We start from the raw sequence: 18052 nt of genomic DNA on the forward strand, positions 1-18052 counted from the left end.
CTCCTGCGGCCCACAGGGAGTCCCGGGGCGGGGGCGGTGGGGGGCTCTGATGCCCTACCGGGCCTCCAGATGGGCGCATGCTCCACCGTCGTGGAGGATGTGAGGATGGACTTTTCCCGCTCCCGATCCCGGTCACGCTCCCGATCCCGGTCTCGCTCCCGCTCGGACAAGGACGTGGTGGTTGGTTTTGTCAAGTGCGTGGGGCCTCCTAGGAAACCCAAAGGCCAGAGACTCAGCCCCAGGGCCCAAGAAGAGCCTGGCTTTGTCTTCTAGGCTGGGGCAGAGAGAGCAGGGCCTGCCGCCCATCCCCAGCCACCTCCCATGGATGGGAGGGGTCCCCACCCTGGATGCCGGGGTCCCCACCCTGGACTGGGCGGTGGCGCTACCTGGGGAGAGTGGGGAGCTGCTGTGGCGGCTGCTGAAGGGCTGGGGTGCGGTGGGGAGGTAGGCAAGGCGGTCCATGGCGGTGGCTGGGGTGCCTGGCGTTGGGGGCACCAGCACGGGCAGGTGTGGCACTTGGGACAAGTCGATGATGCCTGCGGGAGGTGTTGGGCCAGGGCTGTAGCCACAGGGAGGAGAGAGGCCAGGCTGCCCACCGGCCAGATCACCCTCCTGGAGAGCATGGCACACACTCCTGGAGCCAGCAGAGCTGGTGGCGGGCACTCCCTCCTCAGCTCCCAGCACCAGCCATAGAACCCTTTCCTGAATGCTCAGGTTCTCTCGGTCCCACCTCCTCTTCTGCTCCCAAGCCTGAGCCGCGGCATCTCCTCCAGCTGCCCTCACTGGTTCCCATCTCAGGCCCTCTGTGCCCCTTCAGCCTCTCACACCTACACAATCCATTCCCTGTATTCAACCCACGCTGTTCAAAATACCTAGTGTGACTTCGGCTTTTCCAGCTGAACCCCAACTAGAACTTGGTTATTCCAGAAGCATTTCTGAGGACAGCCCTGGAACACGTGCATGCAAAGCAGCTGTGGGCTGTTTACGAGGCAAAGGAACAAACTCCAAACAGCCTCACCTCACATTTTCATCTTTTTTCTTTTTTTTTTTGAGACAGAGTCTCGCCCTGTCCCCCAGGCTGAAGTGCAGTGGCACAATCTCCGCTCACTGCAACCACCGCCTCCCGGGTTCAGGTGATTCTCTTGCCTCAGCCTCCTGAGTAGCTGGGACTACAGGTGCGCATCACCATGCCTGGCTAATTTTTGTATTTTTAGTAGAGACGGGGTTTCACCACGTTGATCAGGCTGGTCTCAAACTCCTGATCTTGTTATCCACCCGCCTCGGCCTCCCCAAGTGCTGGGATTACAGGCACGAGCCACTGTGCCCAGCCACATTTTGATCTTTCTTTAAGCTCCTGAGGCCCCTGTATCCTAAGAGTATACACAGATGCACGCACACCCACTGAGGATGCAGCCAGGAGGCACACGCCGGCACTCACCTACCAGATGCCAACCAGCACCCACGGCATGCACAACCCCAGGCCACCCACTCAGGTCTGTTCACACAAGGTGACACACAAGGTGACCAGGTCCAGCTGCCTCCGCAAGGCCACAGGGTACACGCATGTCCTTTGGGAATAAGGCCAAACCCAGTGGAGGTGGTCTGCCTGCCCACGCACCTCGGGGGCCGGCAGCGTAGTTGAGTGCCAGTGAGGACTCGCGGGGCGAGAGGCCCCTCAGCATGTCGGCTCGCTGGGCCATGGCGGTGGCTGCGTTGTGGTGCATCTGCTGTGAGGTGATGTAGTCATTGATGATGGTCTGCCGGTTCTCCAGCGCTGCCGTGTCGGGGTAGCCGCGGATGAGGTAGGGTGGGTACAGGTGCGGGTAGGTGGGGTTGGGGGCCAGGTGCCGGGGCAAGTAGTAGGCAGCAGCTGCGGGACAGAGGGGAGCTCATGTGAGGCCAGCCACACCTAGGCCTGATGGCGTCGCTCCACCTGTCTGGATGCCCCCTACTTCTGCAATGGATAGCTTCTCCCACCTACATGTGCGGCTGCCCAAAGCACAAGCCAGAACTGAGCGCCCGACAGCAGGAAAACATGGCCCCAGGACACAAGGGGGTGACTTCTATGAAGGATGCTTTTTGCACGGAAGTTGTCCCAAACATAGGACATCCCCATGCAGATGAACACACTAAAGGGATGCGACATTTTAAAAAGATTTTCAGATCATGTCTATTTGAAAAACGCATATACACAAGTCCCCATTTGATACCACTGCATTGCTAAAGGCACTGATCAGTCCTGCAGGAAAAGAAAACCACTGAAATGTTTAACCCCACATGTCCTGCAAACTACTAAGAGAAATTCTGCTCCAACCTAAGCTGGTCATGATTACACTGTTGGGTCTTCCAATCTCGAGGCCTCAGTTTCCCCATCCAGGGGAACCTGACAGTTGATGTCTAAGGAGTCCCTGAGGGAACACTGATGAGGTCCCTGGCCCTGTGCAGCACCACCGCAGGGTTCTGGGAGCCCCGGGGCAATCACCTGCGTCCAGAGGGATGCCGCGGGGTATGGAGGTGGGGTCGAAGGCAAGGGGGATGTGGCTGCGATACAGGTCCACGCCACTCACGCCCCGAAGTAGGTGCTCATAGGGCGAGATGGGGTGTGGGTGGTGCTCGGGCACAGTGCTGTGCGGGGACTTGGCGATCTCACGAGGCGTCGACGTCAGCTTTCGGTCCTGGGATGCCTTGCTGGACGAGAGGCTGCCTGTGGACGGGCAAGGTGGATGCATCGGGCCTCTGCACCGGCTCCCCATGCAGGGCCTCTGGGGCTGGCGTTTATGGGGAGTCGTTTGAGGGTAGGGTCCTCGGGATCCCAAGGACCAGGCCTCTTCATTCACTCCTTCATTTCTTCATTGCCTTAGTTCACTTTTTTGCTTTGACTCATTTGCTCTCGTGTTATAGTTTTTAAAAAATTCATTCTTTAATCCATTCACTCAATCAATAAAAAAAATTGATGCAGCCTCTACAATGTGGCAAGCATTGTTGTGAGAACTGGGGACACCGCAGTGAACAAAGCAGACAGCAATCCCAGCCCCCACGAACTGACATTCAATGGGAGAGACAGGTGATAAACTAGCAAACAAATGAGAATTACAGAGTGAAACACCCGCGGAAGAAAATTTGCTTTCTTTTTTTTTTTTGAGATGGAGTTTCACTCTTGTTGCCCAGGCTGGAGTGCAGTGGCACGATCTCTGCTCACTGTAACCTCTGCCGCCCAGGCTCAAGCGATTCTCCTGCCTCAGCCTCCCGAGTAGCTGGAATTACAGGTGCACACCACCACACCCGGCTATTTTTTTGTATTTTTAGTAGAGAGGGTTTCACCATGTTGACCAGGCTGGTCTTGAACTCCTGACCTCAGGTGATCTGCCTGCCTCGGCCTCCCAAAGTGCTGGGATTACAGGCGTACGCCACCATGCCTGGCCGGAAGACAATTTTAAAACGTCACAGCATGTGATATGAAGTGGGGAGAGGGGGTTTGGTTAGAAGAAGCCTCTGCAAGGATGTAACATTGAAACGAAGACCCGAGGGATGGGAAGAAACCCACTGTGTAAAGATCTGGAAGGCAGCGACATGGCAGGCAAAGAGGAGGAGCCATGCAAAGGTCCCCAGCAAAGACGGAATTGACCCAGCTGAGCATGGCCAGGGAACAAAGAGAAAGGGGGCCTGGGGCTGGGGCTGGGGAGGACGAAGGAATCTGGTTGAACAAGAGGCAGGCAGGGCCCCAACATGCAGGCGCCCCAAGGCCATAGCAAAATGTGTGAAGTTGCTAGAAGGATGAAAGCAGGGAAGTGGAATAATTTGATTTGCATTTTTAAAAAGTATTCGGGCAGCTGTTTGCAGAGTGGATTACAGCAGGAAGAGGGAGGGGCGTGGGGGAAAGTAGGTGAGACACCATGGTGGTCTGGGAGGTGGCAAGAAATTGGACAGGGTTTGGAATTGGAGGCAGAGTCCACAGGACTGCAGGTGGTTTGGATGTGGTGGACAGCAGGTGGCGAGGATGACCCGGGTGCGAACTAAGCTAATAGTGGATGGGGAGGCACAGCTTTCCCAGACAGGCGCCCACCCCACTCAGGCCCACGTACACCCCACTCACTCACCCTCCTGCAGGCGCGGCGTGGGCTCTCGCGTGGTCACAGGCGAGCCTCGCGGAAGGTGGCCAGCGAAGGGTGCCCCATGGTCCTCATAGGTCAGGGGGCTCTGCCGCGGCTTGCCCAGCTCAGGCACAATGACTGGGGCACCACGCGCAATGGAGCCCCCCGAGCTGCCGGCGGTCCCCGGCCGGCTCTTCAGGCTCTCCTCGTAGCAGGCGCGTTCCAGTGCCCGGGCGTCAGCCATCACGTCCAGCGGGTGCACAGGTGGGAACGTCCGGCCAGGGCTGCCGATGAGGGAGCGTACGTCGTGCTTTTTGGAGCCAGTGGTGGACGTGCCGGTGTCGTACTTGAGCGGGGTGCCCTGGGGCAGAGGGGGTGTGAGCTCCAGCCTTGGCCACAGCCATAGCCCAGACCAGCTGCATCCCCCTTCTGAGCCTCAGTTTGTCATCTATAAGATGGAAGTGACATCTTATGCCTCCAGAGGCAGGGAGACGGACAGCTTTGCTAACCCTGAGATGGGCACACTTGTTACTTACTGCCCTGCCCACCCCGGGCCTGACCCTGGTCCCCAAGCTCCCTGGGAGGGCTGCTGAAAGGGGTAAAAAGTTTGGCAGTCCGCTCTCCCTGCTGCGAGTGGTAGGCCCCCTCATGGTCCCTGGAGTTCGCCAGAAAGACGCCCGACACCCGCATGTGGGTAAAACCTTCCTCTGTTCAGCCTGAGACCCTCCGGGGCCCACCCAATGCCGAGCAGAGAAAGTCAGCACCCAGACTCAATGCCACCCGCCCTGAGGCTTTCAGCCCCGGGGACACTGAGGTCAGGGCTGAGGTGTTTGCTCTCGGGACCGAAAGGGTGGCTGAGGAAATGGCGGGGGTTACAGTCCAGACTGGGACCTTCGTAGCCAGGCCACCAGGTCCCCTGCCCCTGTTCAGCAGGCTTGGGAGACACTGATGTGGTGGGGCCTCAGGGCTTTGCAAGCAACAAAACTCTATTTAGGGATGTCTTCATTACTTTCATAAAAAGGGGAACTGCCCTTGTTTTTCAAAAGATTATTCTAGAATCTGGCCCCTGTCTTGGTAATGCGGTGGATGCTTGCCAAGGACTCCATAATTGCCTAGGGGCTGAGAGCCAAACCCTTCCCCTGGCATTCAGGGATCTTACTGCTTCCACCTTCTCCCCGGCTTCAAAACCTTCCTGCAAGCTGGAACCCCTCCCGGGACACCCACCCCAATCCTTCCGCCTCACAGCCCCACAGCCCCAGAGTGGCTCCCACTCTTCTTCCCCTTCACAGGAGGCCACCTCTGCCTACATGGAAGGACGGTGGCCTTCAGGGGCTTTCCACCGAGCAGCTCCTCGTCCCATCGGCACGGAACTTCCCCTACTGCGCTGGGGCTGCCTGGTGGGACGGGGGCCTCTTATGGTGCAGCCTGCTGGGGGGTGCAGTGGATGCTGCAGCTGTAGGAATATCTGGATTTGGGTTTCACAGCTGCATTTGCTGCATGACTCTGGGTGAGTCGTTAAGCCTCTCTGAACCTCCATTTACTCAGCAATAAAATAAGGTCATTAAGAAAACGACCTCAGAGCGTTGCTAGGGGGTGAAACAATGAACGCATGCAACATCCTCAAGCCGCGCCAAAGATTCAACGGAGGCAGTTATTCAGTTACTCGTGACTGTGTTGAGTCCTGTGGCCTTGGAAGCCTGCCTGGCTTCTCGGGGCCTCAGTTTCTCTCCCTGAATGGGAACAATGGGAGTTCAGTGGAATGAGGTCAGGAGCCTGATGCCCCCTGCACAGCCCCGGAACTTGCACAGCCGAGGCCCAGGGACAAGCAGTTGGTTGACTGTAAGGCAGGCGAGGGCTCTCAGCCTCGGTTTCCTTATGTGGAGAGGCCCAGGGCAATGTCTCATAGCCACCGCCGCCCCTCCTAGAACTGGGCCTGCCTGCCTGGCCCCAGCCGTACCTGCGTGATGGAGCCCTCCTTGAGTGGCCGCGGGGCCAGGGGCAGCTCGGGCGTGTGCCGCAGCTCCTCGCGCGGGATCTCATGGATGGAGCGGCCCGCCTCCTTCACCGTGGCCACCAGACCCTCATGGGCCGGCTTCAGCTTCAGGGGGCCCAGGGCCTGCGTCTTGTAGGCCTCGGTCAGGTCCCGCGGGGGCGGTGGGGGTGGAGGCGTGCCCTCCCGCTTTAGGAGCTTGGCCTCCCGACGCAGGTAGTCCTCCTGTGCTTCCACGTAGGACCGAGGGATCCCTGCCGGGCGGACAGCACTGACCCTCACGCCCTGCCCCGTCCAGACCCACCAAGAGCTTCTGCACCAGTGGGTTCTGGAGCTAGACTGCCTGAGTTCGAATCCCCACTTGCTGTGTGACCTTGATCAGGGAATCTGATCTCTCTGGGCCTCAGCTTCTTCATACATAAAACGAGAATATTAACTGAACCACCTCAGTAAGTCGTGAACACTATGAAATCATGAAGCTAAAACCACAGGCTGGGTGCAGTAGCTCACGCTTGTAATCCCAACACTTTGAGGGGGCTGTGGCAGGCAGATAGCTTGAGCTCAGGAGTTTGAGACCAGCCTGGGCAGCAGGGCGAAACCCCATCTCTACAAAAATACAAAAATTAGCTGGATGTGGCAGTGTGCATCTGTGGTCCCAGCTACTCGGGAGGCTAAAGTGGGAGGATTGTTTAAGCCTGAAAGGCGGAGGCTACAATGAGCTGAGATCGTGCCACTGCACTCCAGCCTGGGCAAGAATGAGACCCTGTCTCAGACGCCAACGACAACAACAAAATAAAGATAAAAAATAAAGACCACAAAGCTGCCAAGTTCACAGTAGCTGGCTGTGCCATGGACCAGCCACGAGAACCTGAAAGAGTTCTCAGAGCTCTCCAAGCCTCTCCCAATCGCATGTGCCTCACCAGGATGTTCTGTAAAACGATATGCCGGTTAGTGCCAAGCACAGGGCAGTTGCTATGTAACACCTAAAAGCAGAGGGGTGATCGGCGGTCTTTTGCTTTTCATTTTTGTTTTCAAATAAGTAAGAGACACCCTTGCTCCGTAGCTCACGTACTGATCACGTACGCATGTACTACAGGCCTTTCTGCATTCCTGTCCTGAGTTCCCACCACACTCTGGCTGTGTCTCTCCCCTCCTGTGCCCTGCTTGACTGTACACCCGTTGGGGCACCCAGGGAGCAGGGGACAGGGCGGTACCTTGTGTGATTGACCCGCGGATGTGGTGCTGCTCTTTGAGGTGGTGGGGGCTGTGTCGCTCAGGTGGGATGGCACGGCCCATGAGACCTGGGTGGGAGGGGGCAAGGCCATCATTCCATGGGTCCCTGAGCCGGCACTGGGCAGTGACAGGGGTGTCTACAGCCACCAGTGGTCGTCCCCGCGATGATGGTGGAGTAAGACCCAGCACGTGAAGGTCCCTGCGCTGCCTCCAGATGGAGCCTCAGAAAGCCCAGCCTCGGTTTCCCCATCTGTAAAATGGGGTCAGCCATTCCCCTCCACTGCCCTGCAGGGGGTGCCTAGATGAAGTCTTTTCCCTGCTATCACCTTCGATGCTGGCCGAGGAGATGGCTCTGCCCACACGGCCTTCCATCATGTCGTAGGTGCGCTTGGGGGCAGCCGTCTCGTGGGGGGGTCCTGAGCTGCTTCTGCCATCCTCCTTAGAGCACTGGGTCACAGACATGCCACCTGGAAACCACACAAAGCACTTGGTGAGGAGCTGGGCACGGGGTGACCGTGTGCATGGGCCCAGGACTGCGGTAGACAGGCAGGACAGGCAGAGTTGGTGGGCAAGAGCCAGCGGTGCTTCTATGCTGGCCTGTCACAAGGCCTCACAGCTGAGGCCTCCAGAGGGAGCCCACAGCCTGCAGCCCCCGGGCCTGCCAGCAGGACCCAAGAGCTTTTCCAGGGGGTTACACAGTGGGAGAAGCAAAGCACGCTGCCTGCGCTCCATACCCCAGCCCTCCAGGGTGCTGGTCTGCAAGCAAGGGTTTGCCTGTGACCACACATGAGCATGCAAGTCTGTGGTCACACACACAGGCGCTGACATGGGGCGTGAACACGTGCACACACATGCACGTGAGCAAAGACGCATCAGCAGAGTGCATGTAGGGGCAGGCAGGAGCACGCGTGTGCACTGACACATCAGCAGAGTGGATGTGCGGGCAGGTAGGGGCACGCGTGTGCAGAGACGCATCAGCAGAGTGGATGTGCGGGCAGGCAGGAGCACGCGTGTGCACTGACACATCAGTAGAGTGGATGTGAGGGCAGGTAGGGGCACGCGTGTGCACTGACGCATCAGCAGAGTGGATGTGCGGGGCAGGCAGGAGCACGCGTGTGCACGGGCACGGGTCTGTGTGTGCAGGAGTGGATGTGGGCACACGCCTGGCTGCTGAGAACTAAGTGGGTCCATGTACACACATGTACCAGGGTGCCAGGCAGTACACGGCTTTGCATGTGTACACGTCACACCCAGAAGCCTGTGTCGATGTGCATGTGAGTGTCCGACCACGAGTCCGCATGTGCATGGAAAGGTGTGTGTTGCAGGGAGTGGTGAGGGAGTCTCCGTGGCAGGAGTGGCCTCGCCAGGTCAAAGGAGCCCAGATTGGCCCGGTCACCACTCCCCGGACAGGCAGAGGGTTGAACAGATGGAGGTGGCCCCCAAAGGTAAAGGCTTGGCTTTGCCCATCAGCCAGGGCTCTCCCTCCAGGGCAGCTGAGTCCAGAGCTATCAGAAAGGAGCCCCCGCCCCACCCCTCAGAGGGAATGACCAGCTGACAGGCTCTCAGGCTTTCAACCACTGCTTTGTGTGACCCGCAGCCCATGAGCTACTCCAGTGGTTGCCAACAGGAGGGTACTGGGTTGCTGTTCAGAAAACACTCCAAATTAACCGCCGATGTTTAAACATTGGGGGATTGCAGATAAAAACGGAGAGATGGGAAGCCTGGCTGACCGGTGGCCGTGGGGGAGTGGACGGCGTGGGCAGGCACCAGAGTCCTCCGCACTTCCTATAGTCTCACACCTGCCGCTGCCCGCACTGCCTACCTGGCCCGGGGAGCAGACGAGAGTTTAAGGGCCCCGACTGAAGCCCATGATGAAGACGATACACTCAAGGCCTATAAAGGCTCAGGCACTGGTCGGGGGTCCCAAGGTGGGATTCTACCCAGTGACCTCTCAAGACAAGCCCTTGACTAACCCCGCCACCAGCCCTTCCCAGGCTTCCCGCCACCCCCAGGGCACTCAGTCCAGGGGCACTAGGGCATGAGCTGGCACCCAAGACACAGCTGCAGGCCTGTCTCCAAGGCTCTCTCCGTGGCAGCAGGGAGCGCATATGTTCCTAAGCTACACAGTGCCACCTCCACTTCCCAGGCCTGGGGAGGGGGCCGCAGGCACAGGCGGAAGCGGATGGAGGAGAGGCAGTTCCGGGCCTTGCAGCTGCAGTGCTGAGAGAGGCGCCCATTAGCAGCTTTCATCTCCACACCCCTGGGTGCCCTAGGCTGCCAGGCAATTCTCTTTCCCGGCACTCGACTCCCTTAACTCCTTCCTGGCAGGGTCTCCTGGTTCTGGAACCCAGAGCCTAGAGAGGGAGAGGATGGGGGCTCCACAGCAAGCGCCTGGGGCACGGCGGGGTGAGGCGCACTCTGGCCATGGCCTCTTTCACGGCCAGTGAGAGACGGCACGGTTTGTCAGTGCCGTGCTGGAGGTCTGGCAGCATGAGCTTGGGCTTCTGCTCTGGGCCTCAGTTTCCCTCCTATGCTTCTAAAAAGGTTGGCCACAAGTTTGTTTCCTAAATTGTAAAGAACTAGGCGGAGGTGGGATGCAGCTAAGGCCGACGCTTCCCTACTGCTCTCTTGCATACCTATGAGACTGTGCTTTCTGATGTCAACCCAGCCCTGCCTCCCTGTGAAGCTACTTCAGTGGGCCAAGCACATTCCTCCCCTGGTCCTGGGCCTCCTTTCCTCCCGCGACTCACCCTCATAGGACAAGACGTGGCCCTTCTTGCCTTCGTAGATGACGTGGCCCTTGGGTAGGCTGTCCTCCCGGCTGCGGTCCAGGCGACTCGGGCTGTCCTCGCCGATGATCCTGGTGATGGTGCCCTTGTACAGGACATCAGCTGGTGTGCCCTGCAGGTGCAGAGGGGTGAGCGCCCATGAGGCTGCAGCCCAGGACCCCTCTCAACTCAAATGCAGACACAGACGTGCTTACAAGCCCACGTGCCCACCGATGCACACGTGTGTCCACACACACACTGTCTCAAAAGGGTAAGAGCTTGCACGGAACAAACCCTGTGAGGAAGCTGAAGAATGAGGATCCCTTGTCCACTGCTTCCCATGAGCACGGGACACTCTTCTGGCTGCTCTCTATGGATTCGCTCATTTAATACTTGAAACAACCCTAAGGCAACCCTATTGATTATGCCTGTTTCACATGGGGAAACCGAGGCACAGGGAGGCATGGTGACTTTACCTGGGGTAAAGTCAGGCGGGGACTTGAACCCAGGCATTTTGGTCCTGGAGTCTGTGTCCCCACCACTGCATGGGTTTTACTCCTCAGAGCCTTGACATTCAGTTACTGAAAACGGTAACTGGTGGGGATGCTGAGGTTTCTGCTCCTGGGCTGTGCCCATGACCACGTCATGCACTTTGGTTTCCTAAAACCAGGACAAGGACTCACGTCAGGGCAGGACACCAGAAATTTTAGTTCTAACCCAGGTTTTCCACCTCGGCCCTCCTGCCAGCTGGAGCTGGGCCCTTCTTTGTTGCGGGGCTGCCCTGTGCACTGCGGGCTATATGACAGCGTCCCTGGCTTCAAAGCACTAGATGCCAGTAGTACACGCCTCCCCAGTGTGTCCCCCACCAAGTTAGGACAATTGCAAATGTCCCCAGACAGTTGGAGGCACAATTTCCCCCGACTGAGAACCACTACCATATAGGGAATGAGGTCCCCGTCAGAGGATGTGTTCAAGCAGAGAGCAGAGGCCACATGGGGCAGCATCCTGCCGCAGGTGACTTTCAAGAACATAAGCATCAGAGTTAGAATACGACTTTGGAGTCAGAATGTTGGGTGTCAAACAGCAACTTTACTACCAAGTTACCGTGGGACCTCCTTTCTGAGCCTCAGTTTGCACATCCACAAAATGACAACATTCTGCATTGATGATTCTCAAAGGCAGCTGGCACAGACAAGGGATCCCCAAATCTCAACATCCCTCTTCTCTTTCTAGGATTCCAGGAGCAGATTCAACGGTAGGGGTCCTACTATGTCCCAAGACCTGGACCAGTGAGCTCTGAGTCTCTGGCTGGACTTGCTCAGGTGGGGACATCCCCTGGCAGAGGGCAGCACCTGGTACCCCGGGGTGCTCATCGCAGATCCTGGTCTTTGTGGAGGGCAACAGCAAGATGCCCTGAATTCCAGTGAGCTACCCCCAAGCTTCTCAAAGCAAATACTCTGAGCAGCATCTCCCTGCAGTGCTGTAAGTCACCTGTGCACTAAAGTATGGCACAATAGGTGCTAAGTCAGGTGACAGCTCCGGGCAGCCACTGCTCCCATCAGGAAAGCACAAGGGGAAGCCTGCAGCATCCTGGCGGGAAAAGCCCCGCCCAGAGGCAGCTGATACAAGTGCCTCTTTCTGTCTCCAGCCCTAACATCAGATGGTCCATGTCAGACTGCGTTTGTACTGCAGAAATCAGTGGCTTACTGAATACCACAATAAATGATTTAAAAGTGTGTGTGTGGGGGGGGGCTCTCCATGGTGAAACTGAGGCATCTGATTCTTTTTTTTTTTTTGAGAAGGGATCTTGCTGCATTGCCCAGGGTGGAGTCTAGAGCACCGTCATAGCTCACTGCAGCCTCAAAATCCTGGGCTCAAGTGATCCTCCTGCCTCCCAGTCCCGAGCAGCTGAGACTGCAGGGATGTGCCACCATGCCCAGCCAATTTTTAAATCTGCTGTAGAGACAGGCCTCTTTTTGTCCAGGCTGGTCTCAAACTCCTGGGCTCAAGCAATCCTCCCACCTTGGCCTCCCCAAATGCTGGGCTGACAGGCATGAGCCACCGTGCCCAGCTTGATGTTTCTGAGCTATAGTATTTTAGACGTGCCATCTTCAGGGACATGGACAGAGAACAGAAATCCAGCCGGTGGCCCCTGCTCTTGGGAGAATACATGGCACAAACTCCCATTAACAGGGAAGCTTCTGTTTGCATAACGTCGGCTTCCAGGAGATGAGCCCGTAGCCTCTTGCTCTTGGCCCCAGTGAACTCTACTCCCAAGATGGGCAGGAAGTCCCTGGAGGATCAGGGAGCTGTGACCTCCTCGAGCCTCCCTCGCCAGCTGTGGAACCACATGGTCCCTGCCTGGGGCACCCACTCGGTTAATAAAACAGCTCTATGTGTGCAGGCCACACGCTGACTTCCTCACTATCTGGTAGCGAGACTGCAGGGAAGTTTGACCCTCGCCTATCTCACATGTTTTGGCGGCTGGCTCTCTGCCAAAAGCAATCAAAGACGTGTGTGTAACTGGGAGGGTTCGAGGAAGGGTGCGGGTCACGGCCACCCAGGAACCCAGAGCAGGTGGACGCCTGGGAACCTCAAAGCTTCCTATGACTTTAGGAGAATGACTCCCCCAGGAAGTTAGCAAAGGGGAAACTGAGTCAGGGCAGGCCGCTGTCTGAGTGGGTGACAGAGCTGGCAGCTGAGGGCCCTCAGCCTGACTTTTGCCCAAAGCACTTGCCCTTCCCACTCAGCACAGTTGCCTTTGAAAGCTCCGAGTTTTCAAACCTACAGATTTCAGGGAAGGACGAAGTGTAAACAGCTCCTCTGTGGTGGGATTTGACGCTGCCTGAGTCAAAAGCACCTCCCTGTGGACCATCCTGTCGCCCGCAGCTCCACTGGTAGAACAAGTGTGCGTGTGTGCGCGTGTATGAGCCCACAAACTGTCGCTGTGTTCTAGAGCCAGACACTCGTGGCACAAAACCCTGGGTCCACAGCTCACCAGCTGCAAGGCTGGGGCACCACTTCTGGCACGATTCAGGAACCCTCTCACGCTCTGTCTTTGCACATGCTGTTCCCTGAGCCTAGAATGTTGTTCCCTGAGATTCCCGCATGGCTTGCACCCTCAATTTCTTCCGGCCACAGCTGACATGTCACCTTCCTCACCTGTCTAAGCAATCTCCCTGGCCAGGCATTCTCAGCCGCGGGGCACTAACATTCTGCCTCTGCCTGCTCAGTTTTCACCAGCTGACTTATTTACCCTGGTCTGTTTCCTTCCACTACATGGCAGCTCCCTGAAAGCAGAGTTTTGAGCTGTGCTTGGCAACCCCAGTGCCTGACTCCATGCAGACAAGATGAAAGCTCATGGAGTGAACTGCTGTCCCCCCGTCATCACCCCATCGGCTGAGGCTAATGGTTTGGTGACAATGAGGGGTTATAAGATGGGCTGGTCCCATGCCGGTCCCAACCCATCCTTCATGCCGCACCCCAGGACACCTACGTGGGTGATGGAGCCGCGGTATGTGATGGCGCTGTCCGAGGGCACCCGTGTGCTGGGAATGCCTTTGGTGATGCTTCCGCCCGGAACTGAGCCCAGAGCTGTCCCTGGAAGACACAAGACACGGGGCTGAGAGGGTGTCTGTGGCCCTTCCTTCCTCAGGCCCCGGTCCTGAGAGCCACCCTGACTGAGCGACCCACAAGTTGTGCTTGTTTCAACGCAGAGGGAGTCCCCCTACCCCTAAATGGTGAGGGAGACGGCTGTGAAGAGGGGTCCCCAGACCCTCTGGGAGAGGATGCTCCCCAGCAGGTTTTGAATAAAGGGCCCCTTGGGCATCCCGGGAACAGGGGCAGATGCTGGGGGTCCAGGGCAGAAGGGCCCTCACCTCTCAGCACGGACGCCTCCTGGGCTGTGGGCACCCCCAGGCTCTCCGGTGGCCCAGCCTGGCCCCGTGGGGACAGCTGCTCCTGCTTCACTCCGCTGAAGGGTGCTGAGGACCAGTAAGAGGAGCGAGTCATGTGCGGCCGGGGCAGAGTCCCGGGAGGCTTGTCCCCACCCAACCTGAGCCGGGGGCTGGGAAGCGCCGCCCCTCCTCACCATGTTCCAGCCAGGGCTGCTGAGGGGGAACCTCCCAGCTGCTACCTGGAGTACCGTGGGCCAAGATACCCCTTCCTCACCTCCACCCCCAGCCACAGGACAGCCGGAGCCCAGCCTGAGCCACCCAGATAGATGGGCCAGGAGCCTTACCCAGCTTTTTGGGGTCCATGGGCAGGGGCAGCCCCATGGTGACGGGGCCCACCGGGGCCTTGGCATGCTCTGAGTACGGGACGTGGAGCTGGACCGACATTCCCTGTAGGTGCAGAGTTGTGAGGTCACAGGGGCACCCTGGTCCCTCCCCCACAGTCCAGAGTGCCTAATGCTCCGGTTCACAAAGCCCACATGTGGGTCAGAGGCCGGGGCTGCTGTCCAGCTGTGTCATGGCAGACAAGTCACTGCTGCTCCCAAGCCTCGGCCCCCTCCCCTGTGAAGGGGCCATACCCTCTGAGCCCCTCGCATTTGCCCTTCCATTTCACAGTGGGGGAAACAGGAGGTTAAGTAACTTGCCTGAGGCCACACAGCCTGGTTCCCGAGCCGTGCCCTTGACTGCAACACAGAGTGACCCCCCCAGGGACGAGGCCCTGAGTACCTGGGGCAGGACCCAGCCAGCTCAGACCCCAGATGCCTGAGTGGAAATGACCCAGACCCCCAAGAGCCTGGCCCCCACCCAGACTTCACTGGTCCCATCGCCCCCACTTTACAGAGAAGACCAAGCCCCCAAGAAAGGAAGAAAGGAAGGGCTACCACTCACCTGGGAGATGGCACCTATTTGCCTCTCGAGGACACTGGGGTGCTTGGCAGAGGAGATGAGGGGAGGCGGGTTGGAGATGGTAGGTGGGCGCGGCAGGACGGGCCGGGCAGTGTCATGGAGGCCCAGGGGCAGCGGGTGACCTGTGGAGCACATGTCTGTCCATTGTGGGGCCCAGGAGCAGTCATGTCCCTGCTGGACACACAGCCCAGGCTGCACTCCACCTCTTCCCTGTCCTGGCCAGGAAGTGCCCATCCATGCGCGCCCCTCTGTTGCCCTGCCCGGCTCCGTCCTCATTAGTGACCTGAGTCCTAGATGCAGACACCACTATCCTGGGGAAGCCTCCCACCTCCCCACCGCCCAGGTCCTGATCCAAGCCCCCTCCAGTCTCACCTGGATCCCCTAACTAGTCTTCCCATTTCCACTGTAGCTCCCAGTAGTCCCTTCCCCTTACACGAACCAAAGGGACCTTTTTGGAAAAGTCACTGGTGCACACCCGCCCCCTGCTGTGTGCCCTCAATGGCTCCCCACTGCCCTCAGGACAAAGTCTTAGCCCCTGACTCGGCCTTCGGGCTTGCCTGACCTGGCCCCTGGTCTCCCCAGCTCACTGGGCACCAAGCTTCAGCAGTGGTGGCCGGATTCAGTTTCTCAAGTTTGCCTGCTCTCTCCTGCCACAGGGCTTTTGCACATGCTGTTCCGTCTGCCTGGCATGACTTTCCCTGTTCTGGCTCCCTTGGCCCACGCATCCCTCGGGACCAGCATTTACCAACACAGTCTGTACCAGCCCCCGGCTGTGCTGCTATATAGCTGGCAAGGCCCAGCAGGGCTGCAGGACCTAGAACAGGGCCGAAATGCAGCCTCACAGTCTGTGAACCAAGGCAGCACCTCTGCTCCTTCCCCAGGCTCTTCTACCATCTGCCCATTCTCTAGCTCTAAGCCGTCAATGGAAAACATAGCTCCCACTCTAAGCCTGCCCCTCGCCAGCTCAAGCACCTGCTGTGGCTCCCTCTTGCCAGTGGCTTCAACCTCAATCCTGGGGCAGCTTTCTCAAAAGATCTCCCCCTTTCCCTCCACTGACCAGGCTGTCCCTCCAGCCGGGTCCCATGAGGCTTTAAGGTGCTTCTGTGTGCAGCTCTGAGCCAGTGCCAACAGTGCCAACAGTGCCAACAGTAACTGTGCCCCGGCTGAAGGAAAAGCCCAAGCTCGGGCAGAGCTACTTACCAGGTGGAGCGTAGGAGAAGGCTGAGGGGTCCGGGGCATGCGGGGAGGCCTTGATCACCTCACGGGGGGGCACAGGGAAGGGCAGGCCGGAAGTCCAGCAAGGGGGGTCCCCAGGCAGCTTCTGGGCCTCGGCTGCGAAGGCTGGGAAGAACACAGGCTTCTCTGCTGAGGGCAGGAGGCAGGGCAGTCAGACCTCGGGAGCCCTGGCTGACCCTACTCAAACGGCCTTCCTGCACCCACAGTCGTGGCGGCCCGTGACAGCCTGGGCTCCTCTGGGAAGCCCCCCACGTCTGCCTGCCCGGGCGCTGCTCTGTAACCCCATGGTGTTCTGCTCAGCAGGGGAGGGGTCTCGAGGTCTGGGCTGGGGGGTCTCAGCTGCCCCTGAGGACGAGAACGGGACCCTGTGGCTCTACAACCCCACAGGCACTCAGCCAAGTCCAGCAAGCCGAGGCCCCTGGACAGGCCCCGAAGCCAGGAAGCGGCGAACGGTCTCTCAGGGGGTCTGTCTGCCCCTAACTTTTTTGAGACAGGGTCTCCCTCTGTCACTCAGGCTGGAGTGCACTGGTGCTGTCATGGCTCACTGCAGTCTTGACCTCTGGGCTCAAGTGATTCTCCCACCTCAGCCCCTCAAGTAGCTGGGAATACAGGCGCCCACCACCACACCATGCCTGGCTAATCTGTTTTACTTTTGTAGAGATGGGGTCTTGCTATGTTGCCCCAGGTTGGTCTTGAACTCTTGGGTTCAAGGGATCTTCCCACTTCAGCCTCCCAAGTAGGTGGGACTACAAGCACGTGTCACCGCACCACACTTGGCTAATTTATGTTTTGGTTTTGTAGAGATGAGGTCTTGTTATGTGTACCCAGGCTGGTCTTGAACCACTGGGCTCAAGAGATCCTCCCACCTTGGCCTCCAGAGTGCTGGAATTACAGGCGTGAGTCACCACGCTTGGCCCCACTGTCTGACTTTGTAAATATGCTTTTACTGGAGCGTGGTCACATCTGTTCATTTATTTATTGTCTATGGCAGAACTGAGTCCTTGCAAGAGATTGTCTGGCCCACAAAGCCTAAAATATTTACTCTCTGGCTCTTTGCAGGAAAAGTTTGCTGGCTTGTGCTCTACACAATGTTGAAGGAGGTGACCTGTGATGTGTGTGCGTGTGTGTGTGCGCGCACACGTGTATGTGCATACATATACTGGAAGACTGAGTTTCCCCTGGACTTGTGCCCTGGCGAGGTGGGCAGCCCACAGGAGGCAGGGGGGCACAGACGCAGGGGAATTCTCACTCTTGTGTGTGAGTGCATGGATGTGTATGTTGTGGCAGGCAGTGGGGGGTTATAAGCCCAGACCCTCCAGATAACAACTGCAGCGTCAGCCTCAGTTTGCTGTGCTCAGGACCCCATGGCCTCCATGAGCCTCCTGTTAAGCTCATACAGAGACTGCTGCCAGACCCATTTTACAGAAGGGAAACTGAGGTACAGACACACCAATGGGCTTATCTGAGTTCACCAGCAAATACTTAGCCGAGTCAGGATCAGAAGCCCACTGAGCCAGTGCAAACAGTGACTGTGCGCTGGCTGGCTGAGAAGCCCCAGCTCAGGCAAAGCTACTTACCAGGCGGAGCGTGCAAAGGGCAACACCCAAGAGGTAATGCTCTCTTACGCCTCCATGGCTGACATGGATCTAAGCATGTTCACTCATTTATTCTCACAGTACCCTACAAGGAACTGACTGATTATCCCCATTTCACAGACGGGAAAATAGAGGCCGAGAGGTTAAGTCACCTGGTCAAAGGCTCCAGCTAGCAAGTGGCAGATAGCAGCTTCGAACCCAGGCACGGGGGCTGCAGACCATGGCCTTAACCCGGACTGCTATGCCACACTGCCTGTGGCAGAGAAGCAATGATGGGTCC

General features: G+C 58.0%; 1 protein-coding gene across 1 annotated transcript in view; it reads right to left on the bottom strand.

Annotated features, from left to right (window-relative positions):
• Positions 1-18052, bottom strand: part of NCOR2 (nuclear receptor corepressor 2) — a 210424-nt gene that overhangs the window by 27215 nt on the left and 165157 nt on the right. Inside the window, exons 25-38 of the mRNA XM_011988891.1 lie at positions 16142-16282; positions 14924-15063; positions 14323-14425; positions 13961-14065; positions 13579-13682; positions 10065-10215; positions 7641-7781; positions 7296-7382; positions 6049-6335; positions 4098-4452; positions 2483-2704; positions 1619-1870; positions 387-536; positions 15-208 (exon numbers count right to left, since the gene is read on the bottom strand). Of these exons, the coding sequence (XP_011844281.1) occupies positions 15-208; positions 387-536; positions 1619-1870; positions 2483-2704; positions 4098-4452; positions 6049-6335; positions 7296-7382; positions 7641-7781; positions 10065-10215; positions 13579-13682; positions 13961-14065; positions 14323-14425; positions 14924-15063; positions 16142-16282 (2432 nt within the window). The remainder of the gene's footprint in view (positions 1-14; positions 209-386; positions 537-1618; positions 1871-2482; positions 2705-4097; positions 4453-6048; positions 6336-7295; positions 7383-7640; positions 7782-10064; positions 10216-13578; positions 13683-13960; positions 14066-14322; positions 14426-14923; positions 15064-16141; positions 16283-18052) is intronic.

The sequence above is a fragment of the Mandrillus leucophaeus genome, unplaced genomic scaffold (genome assembly GCF_000951045.1).
Source record: "Mandrillus leucophaeus isolate KB7577 unplaced genomic scaffold, Mleu.le_1.0 Scaffold34, whole genome shotgun sequence".
NCBI classification, from domain to species: Eukaryota; Metazoa; Chordata; class Mammalia; order Primates; family Cercopithecidae; genus Mandrillus; species Mandrillus leucophaeus.